The 17,480-nt window shown below is 40.1% G+C and overlaps 3 protein-coding genes and 1 long non-coding RNA gene across 6 annotated transcripts; 3 read left to right on the forward strand and 1 right to left on the reverse strand.

The window, feature by feature from the left end:
• Positions 1–3,382: 3,382 nt before the first annotated feature.
• On the forward strand, positions 3,383–6,184 carry LOC106741538. The gene is made up of 2 exons (XR_001374192.1): positions 3,383–3,753; positions 5,933–6,184. It is a non-coding gene; the product is annotated as an uncharacterized LOC106741538 (long non-coding RNA).
• Positions 6,185–9,277: 3,093 nt separating this feature from the next.
• Positions 9,278–10,358, forward strand: LOC106741377 (mitochondrial import inner membrane translocase subunit TIM14). The gene is made up of 3 exons (XM_014613308.1): positions 9,278–9,384; positions 9,798–9,923; positions 10,015–10,358. Exons 1-3 carry the CDS (start codon positions 9,382–9,384, stop codon positions 10,225–10,227), a joined length of 342 nt encoding a protein of 113 aa, XP_014468794.1. The 5' UTR covers positions 9,278–9,381; the 3' UTR covers positions 10,228–10,358.
• Positions 10,359–10,379: 21 nt separating this feature from the next.
• On the reverse strand, positions 10,380–12,807 carry LOC106741376 (growth hormone-regulated TBC protein 1-A). The gene is made up of 7 exons (XM_014613307.1): positions 12,721–12,807; positions 12,177–12,378; positions 11,868–12,098; positions 11,568–11,728; positions 11,380–11,488; positions 11,056–11,241; positions 10,380–10,962 (listed from the first exon to the last, which is right to left on the reverse strand). The coding sequence occupies exons 1-7, from the start codon at positions 12,738–12,740 to the stop codon at positions 10,855–10,857; spliced, it is 1,017 nt and encodes a 338-aa protein (XP_014468793.1). The 5' UTR covers positions 12,741–12,807; the 3' UTR covers positions 10,380–10,854.
• A 179-nt stretch (positions 12,808–12,986) lies between these two features.
• LOC106741375 (eukaryotic translation initiation factor 2A) lies at positions 12,987–17,424 on the forward strand. 3 transcript variants are annotated; one of them, XM_014613304.1, is made up of 12 exons: positions 12,987–13,094; positions 14,087–14,350; positions 14,462–14,561; positions 14,688–14,863; positions 14,991–15,079; positions 15,165–15,315; positions 15,420–15,590; positions 15,702–15,876; positions 15,987–16,156; positions 16,244–16,342; positions 16,407–16,582; positions 16,668–17,424. In XM_014613304.1, the coding sequence occupies exons 1-12, from the start codon at positions 13,007–13,009 to the stop codon at positions 16,791–16,793; spliced, it is 1,785 nt and encodes a 594-aa protein (XP_014468790.1). In that variant the 5' UTR covers positions 12,987–13,006; the 3' UTR covers positions 16,794–17,424. The 3 variants fall into 3 exon arrangements, with proteins under 3 accessions (XP_014468790.1, XP_014468791.1, XP_014468792.1); XM_014613305.1 differs by lacking the exon at positions 12,987–13,094 and adding an exon at positions 13,103–13,487; XM_014613306.1 differs by lacking the exon at positions 12,987–13,094 and adding an exon at positions 13,555–13,848.
• Positions 17,425–17,480: the final 56 nt, after the last annotated feature.

Here is a 17,480-nt window from a genome sequence, read left to right on the forward strand (position 1 = left end):
CTCGATTCTCGATCACGGAGCGAAACCGCCTAACGAGAATTCGCGCGCGGCGGCCCGCGAACCGTTATCGCGGGCAACTTTCTTCGCCACCGTCTACCGGCGGTGCAAACAACAAACATCCTTAATACGCGGGATAACGAGCGGATTATCGGTCTCGGCAGGAAAAAAATAAGCGAGGCAATCGTGTAATATACCCAGGAAGATAAGACGGGCTCGCGCGGTTTCGGCCCCGCCGTCCTCGTAAACGGGTTTACGCGGACGGGCCGGGCGATGTAACGCGTCGTGACCCGCGCGCCCGCGACGATTGCACGTTACACCGGCGTCTTCGTCGTTAGCGCATTCGTTTATTCCAACGTACGCGCGTAACGACGCGTGTACAAGCATTACGTACACCCGTTACACGATTCGCGAGCTCCCGCGCGCGCACGCAGGTACGCACGGCCGGTATGTGTGTGTGTGTGTGTACATGCATACGCACGTAACGCGCAGCAGGCGTGCACGCACACGCGTGCACGCGTGGCCGATGCGATCCGCCACGAGTGCAACGTACGTGAAACGCGGGGACTATAAATACGTGGGCCCGCTACGTGGGGGAGTCCGTATGCCATCTTTGTAGTCCGTTTCTTCCTTTTTTCTTCCGTTTTGTTCCTCGTCTAAAACACGCGCGGATGCCATTCCTCGAGTTCTCCGCGCGAGGGGGTATTTAATTCCGCTCTCGCTAGCTCGCGAGGCGTCGCGGTGCGTGCACGCACGTACGCACTCACGCACGCTATCACCGGCGCCGCCTCGAAAAAACGACAAACAAAAGAGTGAAAGACGCTCGCTCGCTCGCGAGATAAGCGGCACGACGGCGCGTGAATTTACGCGTAAGCGTGTCAATCGTCTCTCTCTCTCTCTCTTTCTCTCTCCGCGAGAGAGCCGTCGAAAGACCCGATGGGGAGAGGCACGACGCTCGCGACGTCGCACCGTGCCTGCTCGTCTTCGCACGAGGAGTTAGGACCTTAGCAGAACTTGGCTGACTTATCGGTTCAACGTTCAATGTCTCATGTGCCTTAAGTCTTTGGCCGGTATTCCGGACTCTCTTTTATCGATAAAACTGCCTCAATAAAGTGGCTTCTCAGCCAATCAGGTGGGTTTCTAAGCCACTTTTAGAGGCAGTTTTATTAGTAATTTTATTAATAAAAAAGAGTTCAGAACACGAGCCTTTGTATTTAGGTCACGCACAATGACTGGCTTGTGTCTTGAAATTAAAAAGCCGTTCTCTTTGTGGTTAGTGACAAGCCGTCGTATAATAAAAGAAATAAACGGATGATAATTTGGATAAAAATTGAGGGTATGAGACATCTTAAAATTATAAGTCATAGTCATAAGTATGGGGCTCAGACACGATGTAAAAGAATAGGGAACTAAGATTGAGAACACTATGACGAAATTGTATTTCATATAACTTGTGTGCCTGTGGAATTTAATACCTGACTGAAAGTTAACTTTCAAAATGTCTAATGACTGATATACGGTATCACGTACGACTACATTGATGTACGAATGGAGATCAGCTTAAATCAATAGATAATTATCAAGGAGGTGATAAAAATGTAAAGGCTTCTGTGTACTCGCCGCAGCTTCTTGTTTTATAACTATAGCTGTAAAATTAGCGTGAAAAAAATTATGAGAAAAGACAGGTTAAAAAGGAAAGTTGCATGTCGTGTTAATTTTATAATTACTTATTGATTATTAGAGCAAGAGGAGAGTGTTCGGAGTATTTTGCAAGTGAAGTGCTGAATCGACTACAAGTGTCGATTTTGTGGGTGTATCTTTTTATTTGAACGTATATCGCAAGAATTCTCGGTATGCCGTTTCTTCGCTTCTGCCGTCGTCAAACAAGACGACTGCTGCGAGAGACCAAAAGTCTTAATAATGTAGAAGTTCATTAGAAGATAATAAAAGTGGCGTGATCTCATTCTCATATCTTATTTTTCATTCCTTTTATCGTGTCTTAACTCTTTCGCGCTACGGCGCGCTCCGACCAAAAATGTGTGCGGCACTATTTTCGATCGTGTGACACTGAGACGGGATAATAAAGGCATAATAAAGATAATTCTAACCGAAAGATTCAAACTGTGTTGCTGTACATGTACAGCAATATCCGCAAATGAAGAGCGATTTTCCACGACGTTTGTACATGGTGTGTGTAATTGAGAAGCTACTTTTCGGTGACGTGTATACAGGATGCGGCATTTAAATTGAGACACCTAAATATATAAAAAATAAAGCAAAATAGAAAGAAATGTTCCAGTCGAAAGTTGTGGAGTTTGGAGGGGAGCGTACTTTGGTGACCTTAATTTCGTCGTATAGTCAACAATTCAAGGTCATCTCAAGGTCAACTTCATTATTTTTTTAAATGAAGCCGTATACTTTTTTCCAATACAAATCGATTTTTCTGTTCATTCTGCATATAAAAGTACTAGGTACCTTAACACTTTTGTACGCGGAATAACAGGTGGAATCGATCATTGTAAAAATATAGATAATTTGAAAAAAAAAAAATGCATTGCATTTTGCAAATAGATCGATTCACTAATGTACAATGATAAATACCAGCAATCGATTTCTCTCATATTATTATGTATAAAAGTATTAAGATGATGTTATCGAAAAGTGAATACTTTATGAGATATTTCACATCCTTTATATGTCGAAAAACATCAGAATAAAAAATAAAATATCCCGAAAAGTACTCACTTTTCGATTACCTTACTTTAGTATTATTATACACAGAATGAACAGAAAAATCGATTTGTGTTAAAGAAACTATATGAGTTCATTGAAAAAAAATAAAAACATGAAATTGACCTTGAAATTTTCTTAAATTATTAACTATACAACGAAGTTAATGAAAGCAATGTCCTCCTTCAAGTCCCACAATTTTTGTCTGGAACATTTCCTCCCAGTTTGATCTTTTACATATTATTTTTGACTTTTTACAGACGTCTCAACTTAAATGCTGCACCCGGTATACCTCGGTGCGCAGCGAAAGGATTAACAAGCTCGAGCTTATTCCTAATTCTCTATATTTAATTAATTCCTCGTTCCTTACTCCTTTCATTGCGTCTAAGCCCTTACACGGCACAGTGTCAAAGTCCATCGCTCGCGAACGTATGCGACCGCCGTAGTGCGTGCGGACTGGTCTCTTTCTCTCTCTTTCCCTCTTTCTCTCTCGAGCGACAAAATACTCGACGAAAAAATACAAGCGACTTATATCGAGCGTGTCGCAGCGGGTCGAACGAGCGCGCAGCAGGCGCGCTGTAGGCGCACTCGCTCGCTCGCACGCGCGTGCTTTTATGGAGTTTCTTGTGTGCCTGAAACCGTCGCACATAAATTTACATAAGTGTATAGGCATATCTCGGCGGACACGACGACAGGAATGAACGAAACGCGCGCGTCGTGAAAATAATACTGCGCAAAAAGTATGGAGACTCGAACGCGTCTCTCTCTCTCTCTCCTCTCTTGCTGCTCCTCCTCGTGATGTTGGTGGTGGTAGCAGCGACAGTAGTAAAGTAGCAGAAAGAAGTAATGGTGGAGCGGTAACAGTACGTGCACGCTTATCCGTGGCGGTTTATCGCACTGTAATAAATCAAAGTAATTAATAAAAGAAGCGCCCGTGTGGCAACGACGGAGCGCTTTCGCAGGGCGGAGCGAGCTGCTCTCCGTTGTTGACATCATGACGATGGACGAATTCGCCCGGACCAAACGGTGTGTCTCTGCGTTAGGCTACGTATACGCGGCTGTGTCAGCTCTGCTGTGTGTTACGGCTTCTGAAACCGTCGTCGGCAGACGCGCGCGATCATCGCCGACTGCCGCCGGGCCACGTTCTCGCGTCGCACGAGCGAAGCGGCCGTCTTCCATGCGCTATCTTCGCGCGAAGCCTACTTTCCGTTGGGTCTGTGTGCGCGTAGTTCGGTCGCGACGCAAATGTAATACACTCGTAATATAGGTTGCACGGACGGACGGATGGACGGACGGCGCGTTGTACGTGCCTGTGTGCGCGCTCTCGCGCGCGCATAGCTGAAGCGCTGGCTGAGAACGGCAGTGTGTGCGTGTGTATGTATGAGTATGCGTGTGTATGTATGTGATGCGCGCGCGCAGAGATCGTGTGTTTGCATGATTTTCAATGTCAGAGCGAGCCACTCGATCGCGGTATCGTTTTCCACGGGGACATCCGACTTCGGGTCGTTCGGCAGGGCCGGGGGGGAGAACGACCGGGGAAATTGTACACCTCGGAAACAACACGGCGACGGAGTTTCGGGTTTCTCTCTCTCTCTCTCTCTCTCTCTTTCTCTCGAAAACGATTGCGCGCTTGTCCGCGCATGAACAGCCATTGAAAACTTACACCCTTGACGCCCCTGCGGATTCGAGATCAAAGATGCGAGATACGCATCGGCGAGCTGAACTTTTCAGTCGCCGTCATGATGAGCCGTATAAACGAGCTCGCGCGCGCCCGCTCGTCGCTGCGCGATTTCGCGTGTCGCGTGAGGGAACGTACGGAGGTCACTTTTGCCGCGCGTCTATGGCGAAATCCGAATTAACTTAACGAACTCGTATACCGGTTTCGCTTGGCCGATACGAGCGGGGAGGAGGGGGAGGATCGAGTTAACCAGCGTGTTCTAACGGAGTAATCGACGCTGATGGGCACCGATGTTACCGGGGGGCGAGAGAGCGATACATTTCGGCGCGAATCAGCCCGAGAGGGTATATTTTGTTCACGCGGCGGAATTTCCGCGGGGCTCGCGAGATCGTCTTGTTACTGTTGTTGTCGTTGTTCCCGACGCGTATCGCCGCGGCCATGATAAGCTTCGAGCTGTAATGTTCCCGGCGAGGCGCAATCGAGACGTACATTCATTGGTGATGCACATACGTCGGTACCACATACACGCCTCCGAATAAGCGAGAGAGAGGGGGAGAGAGAGAGAGAGAGACGGCCAAGTTAACTCGATTTCTCATTCACCTGAGCCCTACACTCGCAATTAGACGGTTGCGCCGATATTTGAAGGCTCAAACCGGCCGGCGGTCGGAGTTTTGCTGGAAATCAGTTGCTTGGCGGTGTTGCGGTTGATATTTATATTCAGGCGTGAGGAAACGCAAATGCGACTCGTTTCGTGCGTTTCGCAACGCACTCAACTTCGTTTTACACGCACACACGCGCGCACCGCGAATGTAACGACCGCGCGCCACGCGCGCGCGTGCCTATAGACTCTTTATAGTAACCTCCCGGTATCTGCGAGACGCTTGGAAACAAGATTGTAGAGTCGTGCGCTTCGCAACGACCGTGTTTTCGGTCGTCGGTTATCAGCCGCTCCAGAAACTTGGGAGGGCAAGTCGGCGCGAGTCTCGATCGACTCTCGCTGAGAACGGTCTCTCTCAACGGGCTTACCTCCTGGCGCGATATAAAATTCACGTTGCCGTTTAGGCAGCTCGTTTGTATATAGAAACACCTTCGGCAGATCTCGACGACGCTCATCCGTCCGTTTCAGCTGCTTTCTACGCTCGTTGCCTCCTCTTTCTCTCACTCTCTCTCTCTCTCTCTGCCTTTCCGTCTTTCTCTTTCCTACCGAAGTGCGTATCTCGATTTTTTCTCTTCCCTTTTATACGCAATGAGTGCAAAAAGTGCATCTAAAACCGGGACCCGAGATCTACTATTGCACTTTATTGCACTTTTTGCACCTGAAATATGATAATTACATTCTCGAACTTTGAAAAAAGGGAGGAAGAAATACACGTGAAAAGTACAGCTAAAAAGAATATATTCCATACAAGATTCCGTAAAACAAGTGTAATAACATGCGCCTTTGCATAGGTACAGGTAACACATGTAAGATCGATAATGTAGAGAAACAATATTACTGATATCGACATTTACGTCTTCTGATTGCAGCTCGGTAAGAGGAATGAACGAAGTTGTAAAAAGGAAGAAGAAGATAAGTCGATACTCGAGTAATCGAGCACTAAAGAAATGAAAAACTGAAAAGTGGAAGAAGATCTACCGTCATATTGTATTATTTGAAAATAGAGTTTTGTGAATGTGTACGTGGACCGTTTTTTGAGTCATGTTATGTAAAAATGAAAGGACCTTCGATTTGCCACCGACTTGTATTACTTGCAAATAAAAGGCCCTCTAAGCCGTTAAGCTGTGCTACGACCTCAATTTGTCAGTAGAAAGTCTCTCTGTATGATCTGTCGTAGAAACGTATTATTTGCAAATTCAACGCGCCATTACTTTTGTACAAATCACAGTAACAAGTCGACTTGCAAACAATATTCTACAACTCTCCAATTTTCGAATAAATTTTCGAACAAAAAGTTCATTTCTTTTTTAGAGTGCTATGTGAAATAAATCATAATCATTCAAATACCAGGTTTTTTTTTTCTATATGAAATTTGCATTTTCATTGCGTAAATGTCAAGTACAAATGACGTTTATATTGATTTAAAGCACAAGAATTTTCTTGTAATTTGCATACCAGCAACGCAACATGTAATGCAATTTTCTTTCATCGAGTTGTTTAATATCGAAGCAGAGAACCTCCTTTCGACTTTGCTCACAGAAGGTGAACGAATCTGTCTATGTAGTTCGTTCAAACATTAATAAAGATTAAAGTTTCCTCTTTAAAATACAATTATCACATTTTTAATAAGAACAAAATTTCACTGTAAAACTTAAACTTCAAAAAGATGAGATTAAAAATTGGACAGATATTATTTTACTCAATATATTTTATATAAATACGATCTCATATAAAGGCGATAAATGACATTAACGTCATGAATTTAACGTCTGAAAAGATATTTTAAACTTTAACATGCTTTTCGAATCATCTCGCTATCGTCACTTTTATCAAAAGTTACAACCTATTGAATTTTAACTGTTTCAATGCGAGAAAAAAGTGCGTTGGACCAACTTTTGAGTTATACTACTTGAGATATAAAAGAGGCGCCTGACTCCATTGTTAAGTAGTATCACGATTTAAATTTCTCGGCTTGCAATACGGTGGCTTGTAGTAGAGACTTCAGAATTAAGCGTTTTAGCAAGCAGCGAGGTCCAATTAATCATTAATTTTTCGAAAATTAAGATGATTTGGACGAAACGCTCGAATATGGGTCTACTATTTTTTTATATGATTTCACCATATTTAATTACGTGACAATCGATCAGCGCGTTATTGTTTTCAGAAAGTCGGACCTCGCTACTCGCCGAAACGCTTAGTTCCGAAGTTTCTACTACGAGCCACCACCGTACAACCAGTGACAACGTCGGCTCACGTCGAGTCAGCCGAAGACGGCCGAAACTGCGCACACTCACGGACACGGCCGCGCGACACGCTTGTGTGCGTGTGGCTCGGCCCATCATTGGTATCACTGCATACATACACAAACGCGAAATTGAGGTGTGGTACGACTCAACGGTGAAGTCAGATGTCTCTTTAAATTTTCGAGTAGTACAACTCAAAGGCTCATCAAACGCACTTTCCCTTATATCGAAACGGGAAAATTCAAAAAGTTGTAACTTTGAGAAAAAATAATGATAACGAAATGATTCAGAAAACATTTTAAAGTTTAAAATATCTACTTTTTATATTAATTTCATAATGTTATTGTTATTGGGTGAGTGCAAAAGTTCGTGCGGAGGTGCAATAGATGGCGTTAGAAGCGGCGTAAAGTTTTGTCATTAATACCGCCATCTCCGTAAGACATATCGTTGGAAAGGTGACGTGTGCAGCGTTCATTTCAAACAAAAGAATTTGTGTAGATACGAACTGCTTCGAGAAAGATTACTTTCAAAATGAGTGTCGAAAAGGTGCATTTACGGCATGTTATGCTTTACGAGTTTCGGAAAGGAATAAACGTTGCAGCAGCCGTAAAAAACATTCAAGAGGTTTATCAAGATCAAGCACCAGCTAAACGAACTGTGGAAAAATGGTTTGCGAAATTTCGCCGCGGACAGTTTAACCTTGAAGACGAGCCACGCTCAGGTCGACCTTCAGACATTGATGACGATGTTGTGCGAACTTTAGTTCAGAATACTCCGCGAATTTCAACAGAGGAAGTTGCTACAGCACTTAACGTTGACCGATCAACCGCTTTTCGGCGTTTAAAAAAAATCGGTTTCGATTTGAAGCTCGATGTATGGGTGCCCCATTTGATGACGGAGAGGAACAAAATCCAGCGAGTTTCTGCTGCCGTTTTTTTACTCGGGCGGCTCAAAAACGAGCCGTTTTTGGATCGATTAGTGACGGGCGATGAGAAATGGGTCCTGTACAACAATGTTCAGCGCAAACGCACATGGAAACAGGCAGGTGAGCATGGTGAAGCAATGGCAAAGGCCGGTTTACACCCGATGAAGGTGATGCTCTGTGTTTGGTGGGATTGCAAGGGCATAATTTATTTTGAGTTTCTCCCCGCTGGTCAAACGATTGATTCGGACAAGTACTGTCGCCAATTAACCAATCTGAATCGAGAAATCAAACAGAAACGTTCGATTTTGTCAAATCGCAACGGCGTAATCTTTCACCACGACAACGCAAGACCACACGTTTCGAGACAGACGCTGCGCAAACTGAACAGCCTGCAATGGGATGTCCTAACTCATCCACCGTATTCTCCTGATATCGCACCTTCTGATTATCATTTGTTCCGGTCATTGCAAAATCATTTAAATGGAAAAAAAATTGACTCTTTGGATGCCTTAAAAAACGTCGTGTCTTCGTTCTTCGAATCTAAACCGCGCAGTTTTTATGATCGGGGCATCCGTATGCTGCCAGAACGTTGGAAAAAGATTATAGACAACGATGGAGAATATATCATTGATTGAATAAAGAACTTTGTTTGCCTAATCACTGTCTGACTTTTACTCACAAACTCCGCATGCACTTTTGCACTCACCCAATATTTATTACCAAGATATATCAAATTAAACAAAAAATGGCGAGTGTTCAATTCTCAACAACTTTCAGTTAAGTTTTTTTATATCAGTTATCGAGTTATTATTTATATCAAAGATGTATAATTATAGAAGAATATAATTATAGAAAATAATTTTTTGTTTTCTGATGCTCGGAAATTATAATTCAATATTTTGGTTCTCTATTTTTATGTTTTTGAATATTTGTACTTGCCCTCGTATTACTTTTGGCTGGAGTCCATTTCACGCTGCAAACACTTCGGAGTACTGCATCAACCAATCATGTCCTTCCTTTAAGTGCTCCAAAGCATTTGCAGTGTGAAATGGATCCTATTGGTTCCAATATCACTGAAAATAGCTAACCTATTATTTCCTTCTTTGGTGTACAAAATTACACGTTCGTTGTTTCAAGAACTGTGAATAAAATGGTAAGAATTTTGAAGAATTCAAGAGTGCTTGAAGTATTACAAATCGTGGTTCGTATGTTGATAAGAAAATGCCAATTAATAATTGTATTAACAATATTAATTCTTCGAAAGAAACGAATTGCGTCGTTGAAAGTGTTATAAGTACAAACGTATTTCATTACTAATTTAGCCTTGATAAAGACATAATACTATCAACAAACAATAAGAATTTTGCTGTAAGAACACTTATAAAATAGTGTGAGGTGTCACTCGATGATTTATATAACATTAACCTTAACGTTGACAACTCGAGATTAAGTAATCTTGTGTAATAACTGCACATTTTGTGACATATATTTCTGTTTCTGGCAGGACATTACGTTATGCTCGGAACTTAGAGTTTTAGATGTTTAAAAGTAAAAAATGTTCTTTAGGCGAGTGCAGCTATAGCAGCAGGAATTGGACTTGCTGTGGTGGGTTTTACCGGTCGTTATCTGCTCAGGAGAATGCCAAATTTGTCAATGAAGATGGCAGAAACAATAAAGAAGCTAGATTCTCAGGTAAAAACCTTCATTTCCTTTACCTGGTTTCAGACCTTTCATAGTCACAGTTATATCATTTAAAATGATAAACGTTTTTTTTTTAATATAGTCACTAGCGAACAGCAAGTATTACAAAGGTGGTTTTGATTCAAAAATGACCAGGCGTGAAGCTAGTCTCATTCTAGGAGTGTCGCCCACAGCTAGTAAAGCAAAAGTAAAGGATCAATTTAAAAAAGTAATGTCTGTCAATCATCCAGATCGTGGTGGCTCGCCATATATAGCTGCCAAAATTAATGAAGCAAAAGACATGCTTGAAAAATGATAATAGAATATTATATAGTTCTTAGAGTAGCATGTATTTGTTTTAAATTATATTTAGGAACCAAATTTGAATGTACATATTAATATTATATTTTGCCTATCTATAATAAATTAGCTATTTTTATAGCTATACATATAGAATTACTCCTGATTATACATTAATTTTAATATCCCAGATTAAAGATTTTATTTTTCTATGTATAGACAAAGGCCCTACAAACTCTGTATTAATCACGATAAAATGATACAACAAGCATAATTGTCCTTTTAGATATAGCTCTTATATCAGTTTTTTCTACAAAGTATCACAATTGCTTAACTTTCATTACAGCTTATATCACAAATCTATTTTACTTTACTATATTTTCTCGATGAAATTCTAATTTTATCCCCTTTCCGATCTTTTATTATGATGTATACAATAATAAAAACCATAAAATAAATTATAGAATAACTGAATAAGTGTGCAATTTCTTACACTGCTAAACAGACCTCGTATGTACAATAATGGTGTATAATTATGCAATAACAGTATAATACATTTTTATATGCATTCATTTTGCAAAAAATGCAAATGAGTAACATAGAGACTAGAATATTTCGGTGTACGAGAAATTATTCATGAATACTATCGTCCTAGCTTATCCTGCTTTTGTTGTATACGCTGTTGCATTACCTTTGTCCTTAACTTGGCTATTGTGCTACCGGGCAGTGATCCAGGTACTTTAAAAATACTCTGAAAAATAGTTTGGAAATATTCATTACAATGAATTTAGTTGAATCCGCTTGACTATTCAATATTTGTATATATTATATATAAGCTGCATACCTGCATAAAGTCATGACATCGTAAAACAATACTGTCTTTCGTGATCTCCTTGAAACATTCGGCTAACGTGGCAAAATCTTGGCAAGCTAACAGATTAGATTTGTTCCTTTTTATAAGTGTCAATGCCACGCGAAATATGATCTTGGTGCCCTCATAGAAAAGGCAATCCCAAATACGTAGAGTAGTCTGTTGAATAAAACTATTTAACACCTCCAATTTTTTATGACAAAAATAATTTAAACCTTCACGAACAATTAGCGACTGATTTAAATATGTATGAAAAATGATAAAAATGAGAAATATTATGATAATTATATAGCATACCTCTATGGGTAAAACTTCAGCAAATAAACACACAAACCATTTTGTCGTAATTACTGGCCAAGGCAATCCTACGTTTGTCACATGCTGATACACATCAGGCATCTTTATCCTGTGCCCAAACACATATTAGCAAGTATCATCAATAAATGATACATTATGAAGTTTTCATCATATCTCATTACATTTACCTTACTAATTCAGCGAGCACGTCGATATCGGTAAGTAAACCATCCATAGTACGTGTATAATAATCCGGTAAGATCCTATCAATTAATACTTTTAACAACCAAAATGCTGTCTCCTCGCTTTTTGTTACAAGCAAGAGTAAACCTGCTATGTAGTTTAAACCCTAAACAAAATATTGAATACTACTGAGTAAAGAAGAGCAACATGTGTATATCTACTCTTCTTCATAGAACTTGTCTAACATCACAAAAGCAGCATAATTTCATCTGTGTTTGAAACAATATGAGCATCAAGTGTATCACCTGACAATATCCGACAGTTTTGTTCTGATAAGCAAAAGCCAACAGAACGTTGTATAATTCATGTTGTTGATTCTCCGTGTTATTAAAGAATATGTTGTCTGGAAATGTTCTTGGCAAGTCGGTTTTTATAATGTCAGCGATCTCTGCATTATGCGGAGACTGCAGTAATTTCTCATAAAGATCCGGCGATGTATTTCTTATCTCTTCTCCGCCGCTCACGGCAAGCCATACCTGTGACCCAATTTCTGTTGTTTCCTCATCTCAAATATAAAGACTTGATATAACAGTAAGGATTTGAAAGTATATTACCAATCCTCTGTGTCCTGCTGGGATACCTTTGCGAACATACTTCTTGATCGTAATACTTCGTTGTGGTGACTTTCCCTCGCCGATGATTTTCGCCCATTTTTTGGCCATCTTCGCAAGTACCTTGAGGTACTCGGACATGAAATCTTCGTAGGTTTCATAATCGAAATCCTGTGGTCGTTCAAAACCGTACTCATCCACATCACTGTGGAAACAGGCGTACAAGTAGAATTGTGCAATACTAGTTGAACAATTGACATATTCACTCAGATGTTACATCTTCGAATTAATCCGAGCAATCGATTGGGAAGGATAGTGAAGACAAGCGAGGTGAGAAACGTGTTCTGTGATAAGTGACGTGAAACGAAGACCGTGGGTGCTTCGTTTCCGAACTTGTGCGAAGGGCGTGTGCGCGGGAACATAACCTCGACGAGATAAAAGGGGACGCGATATTTTTCGAGTCCGCATAGAGTTGGTCACGTTCACAGAACACGGGAAGTGACGGACAGTCTAGCTTCGCAGGAAAATAATCGCACATAGCACTCACCAGAAGCATGAACTTGCCATACCCTATACGTGATACGGTGGGTGTCAAACGGATCTCTACGATTGCGTGTGTGCGACAGTTCCGTCCATAGATATTTACGTACGCCTACGAATTTTGCACGTAGACGGGACGAGCGCAAATTGCAAAAGCATCGAGCAGGGAGCTTGCACTGGCGCGCGCGCTACCACCTTCGTCGCACGTGGAGCACAGCGCAACACGCGGTTAAAGCGAGCCTCGCGGCGTCCCGCGTGTTTTGTTGTTTCACCACCGTTTGAGCGACAGCGGGATGGATCTGCACCTGCAGAAATACCCGCGACTTTTGTTAGGTTATGAGTCATCAGCCGTCACAACACCGTCAACGCCGAAAAAACAAGGTCGGGCGTTTCACAATTATCACACATATACACTTTCTCCTTTCCTATGTATCGACCCAGCAGTTCGCCCGTTAATTACACACGATCGCTCGTCCTCGCATTACGCGCGGACGAATCGTTAATTGGAATCATCCGATGGGCGACGGATTATTTATCGCGATGGATCGTGTGATTCATTCGCGATATACACCTCATATCGGGCGGTTTATCGCACGAGTTACCGCGTTATTATGTATCAAGTTACACCAACCGCGTTCCATCCGCGATGTTTTGAAAAAACGTTAATCGATTGTGTATCGAAGAGCCTCTGAGCAATCGAGTGTCGGTCGATTGTCGGCGCGATACCACATGGTAACGGTGGTAAAATGGCTTCGCCTATTCCCTGTGTCGCTGGTGAGTATTTTTCTCCGACATTTACGCCGAAATTCGCCGTTTCGCGAGAGTGTTGCTCTTAATTGAGATCCGATCGCCGGAGAGGATCGCCTTTCAAGAGCGCCCGCGTCCTAACGCGAGCGATATCGCAATAACGTTCCCGGCGGCACGCACACTGTTCTCGATAAACGTGCTGAACATGTGTCTCGTGGCATCCGAGATATTACGAAAATTGTTTGCGATAACGTTAGTGTCCGAAGGGAGCGACGTTCGTATTGTAATATTCGCTGGCGGAGGACAGCAAAAATACGCGGATTCTTGTTAAACGCTGCACTCTAACCTTGATTTGATGACGTGTTACTTTCCTAACGCCACTGCTGACGTGAGTTACGCGAGAGTAATAAGATTAAAAGAAACGCCGCCACTTAGGAATTATAAATATTTACCACACTAATTAAGAGTCACTTGCGATTAACTCATCGGAGGATTTTATTTTGAATTTAATAGTTATAAGTATGAGAGTGTTGGAGCTTAAATCTCTGTGATTTTTATTATTAATATATATATGTTATTATATATTAAAAAGAGAGACGTAACACATATTTTTAATAATTTTATAGTGAGAGGAACCACTGGTATAAATCTGGCACAAGGTCCACCGTCTTATGAATCGGTTAAAACATTTCCTAAAGATGACAGCAAGACTTGTAAGACTATGCTCTTTAGCCCAGACGGCAGATACTTTGTGTGGGTCAATGGAGTTAGTATTAAAATTGTACTTTGTGAAAGTTGGAAAATTGTTGCTGAAATTGCACGACCTAAAGTCTGTGCCATTCAGTTTTCCACTCAAAGTACATATCTTGCAACTTGGGAACCATCCTTTGGTAAATATAACTTCAAATTATATATATGTATAATATTAAATTATCTTATGCAGATAATTAATTGCTTAAGTTTTTTATATCTACAAATAAAAATCCATAATGTGATTTTAGTAACACAAACAAGCCCTCAGGGAACACAAAACCTTCACATATGGAAATCTGAAAATGGTGAGCTAGTTCACAGTTTTGTGCAGAAGAAACAGATAAATTGGTAATATATCATATTTTATTACAAGCTTACTGTTTTTTATTGTACTTAGAAAATATAGATTAATAATTGCAATACGATTACTGACAACTAAAATAACTTTTTTTTTAATATTCCTTAAAAAAATAGGGAGCCACAGTGGTCAAGCGATGAGAAACTTTGTGGTTTATCAAGCGGTGGGAATGTTCTTTTATATGAAGATAACAATTTTGATAGATATGTACATAAGATAAGTGTAGCCAAAGTTGCCAAATTTAGTATAGCACCTGGAACTGCTCCATATCATATTATCTGTTACATGCCAGGTACTTACATCTATTTTTATCTTACACTCTGCTTATTTAGTATTTTTATAACAATTAGATGTATCTCTGTTACTTCTAAATTAATCACATATTAAGTAAAAAAATATTCTAAAATGCAAATATTTAGGAAAACCTGGTCAGCCTTCCTTTGGAAGATTATTTAGATATCCAAAATTCGAGATCGGAGAATCACTTGCAAACAAAAGTTTCTTCCAGGTAAATTACCAAACATTTTTGTTGTTACATATTTATCCTTTCCATTTATCAATGTAATGTTATCTTGGGTCTTTTTTTTTTTCAGGCAGATAGAGTTGATATATATTGGCACCAGCGTGGAACAAATGCATTATTAATGACAAGTACTGAAGTTGATAAAAGCGGAGCGTCGTATTACGGGAAACAGTCGTTGCATTATCTCAATACAAAAGGGGATACTGCTATGGTTATGCTAAGTAAGTCCCCAACAATTAAACTGTCATTTTATTTTAATACTCCAAGTTGGCACATCAGAAAACTACTGTTGGAAAAATAGAATAATAGAGATTTTCCTAATTAGGTAAAGAAGGTCCTATACATGCGGTAGAGTGGTCTCCTAAGAATACCGAGTTTTGTGTCGTATATGGATTTATGCCGGCTAAGGCAACGTTGTTTAATATTAAATGCGAAGCTGTGTTCGAGTTTGGCACATTACACAGGAATAGTGTATATTACAACCCACATGGCAACAATATCCTTTTGCTACTTTGTCTCGCATCGATAGATATTCCATCGTTAGCTGATAGGGAACAGTAGCAGTTTAGTTATTGATGATACTTGAATTTCCTTGACCACCGTGTACTTTTGCTCTTGGGCGGATTCGGCAATCTTAGAGGTGGCATTGAATTATGGGACATTGCTAACAGAAAACTTATCGCCAAAACTGACGCACCAGACACTACATTGCTTCAGTGGTCACCTGATGGTGAGCATTTTGTAACAGCAACTACAGCACCCCGACTACGTATGGGCAATGGGTTAGTGAATTTATATTATAAAATATATAGTTTCAATATATATATATATATATATATGATATATGATATATGATATATATCATACTCTGACATGTTCATTGAACTGTTAGGTTTAAGATCTGGCATTATACTGGCTCACTAGTATACCAACGACCATGGAATAACCAAGAGGAGCTGTGGGAAGTACTTTGGCAAAATTTCCCTTCAAGTACCTTTCCACAGAAACCTATCAGTTACAAAGCCGTGGATGGTATCGTCAGTAGTTCTAGTCAATCGCAGGGTACGTTACTTTTCACGAATATCTTAAGAATAAACTTGTTCAGATATAGCAATCAGAATAAATCTAAGCAATACTCGCAATTTCCAGCATCAAAGGAAGCGTACAGACCACCGAGCGCCAGAGGACAAACAATCACATTCAAATTGCACGATGACATAGAACCACCTTCCAGGCCAAATGCCGAATGTAAGTAGTAGACACACATACACAGAAGATAGCCATCATTGAATTCGATGAAATCTAATTACAGCAAACCCATCGAAAGCTGCATTGAAGATGAAGAAAAATCGGGAAGCGAAAAAGGCTAAGAAGGAGTTAGAATCTGGCAACTCTGCTGTTAATGGACAAGTTGCAAGCACAACGGCTATAAAAACGGAATTGACCGATGATCCAGAAAAGAATAAAAAGATAAAAAAAGTGAGGAGCGTAAGTACATCCATCTGAGAGGAAAGCTTGATTCTTTTGCAATTATAAACAATTTACAATGACACAATTTCTTTTCAAATCACAGAAATTAGAACAAATTTCTAAATTGAAAGAACAACTGAAAGCGGGAAAACAATTAGAAATCAATCAACTAGATAAGATCAAGAAGGAAGATGAATTGCTAAAAGAACTCGAAGAACTCACCTTATGATGAGCCATCCAAGTCTCGAACAGGATGAACTGAATAAACAGAATTGCGATAGAAAATACCCTTTCTCCGCAATAACATGATTGCAAGAGGAACATTTTTAAGTCTAAATCAAATTCGTCCTTTGTGATAAAAATTGTGACAAAACAGCGGGATTCTATTACACATTGTCGAATATGTTTAAGCTTGAATCTCTCAAAGTAATTATAAATGGGAATATTGAAATCAGAAGAAAGGATGATTGTGAATAAGATTAGATGTTCATGTATATTAATTTTAATTATATTGATAAAGAAAAAATTTGACTAAAATAGTGCAAAACAGCACTATTAGATGATAACATTTAGTAATACTACTACATCTGATAAAAGGGTACTATTAAATAATTACTTTTATTATAGAGCAATTCTTGATTTTGGTAAACAAAAAATTTGATAAAGATAGAGTTAATATGGTGTCAATTGTCATGTTACTAATTTAACCAGACAGCTTAATCTATTACTTACAACGTGATCGTACTTATCTGATAACGCCAGATAATATTTGATTATCAGAAAATTTATCAGATCTTTTTTCAATAGGTATGTATTGCCAGAATTATGAAGATATTGAAAATGAAAATTTAAGAACATTAGATTATAATGTATTCCTTATCCTACTTGTCCTCTTTGAAAAATCATTTTCAAATCT

Source organism: Dinoponera quadriceps, unplaced genomic scaffold (genome assembly GCF_001313825.1).
Source record: "Dinoponera quadriceps isolate SergipeBrazil2010 unplaced genomic scaffold, ASM131382v1 scaffold405, whole genome shotgun sequence".
In the NCBI taxonomy this organism is placed as follows: Eukaryota; Metazoa; Arthropoda; class Insecta; order Hymenoptera; family Formicidae; genus Dinoponera; species Dinoponera quadriceps.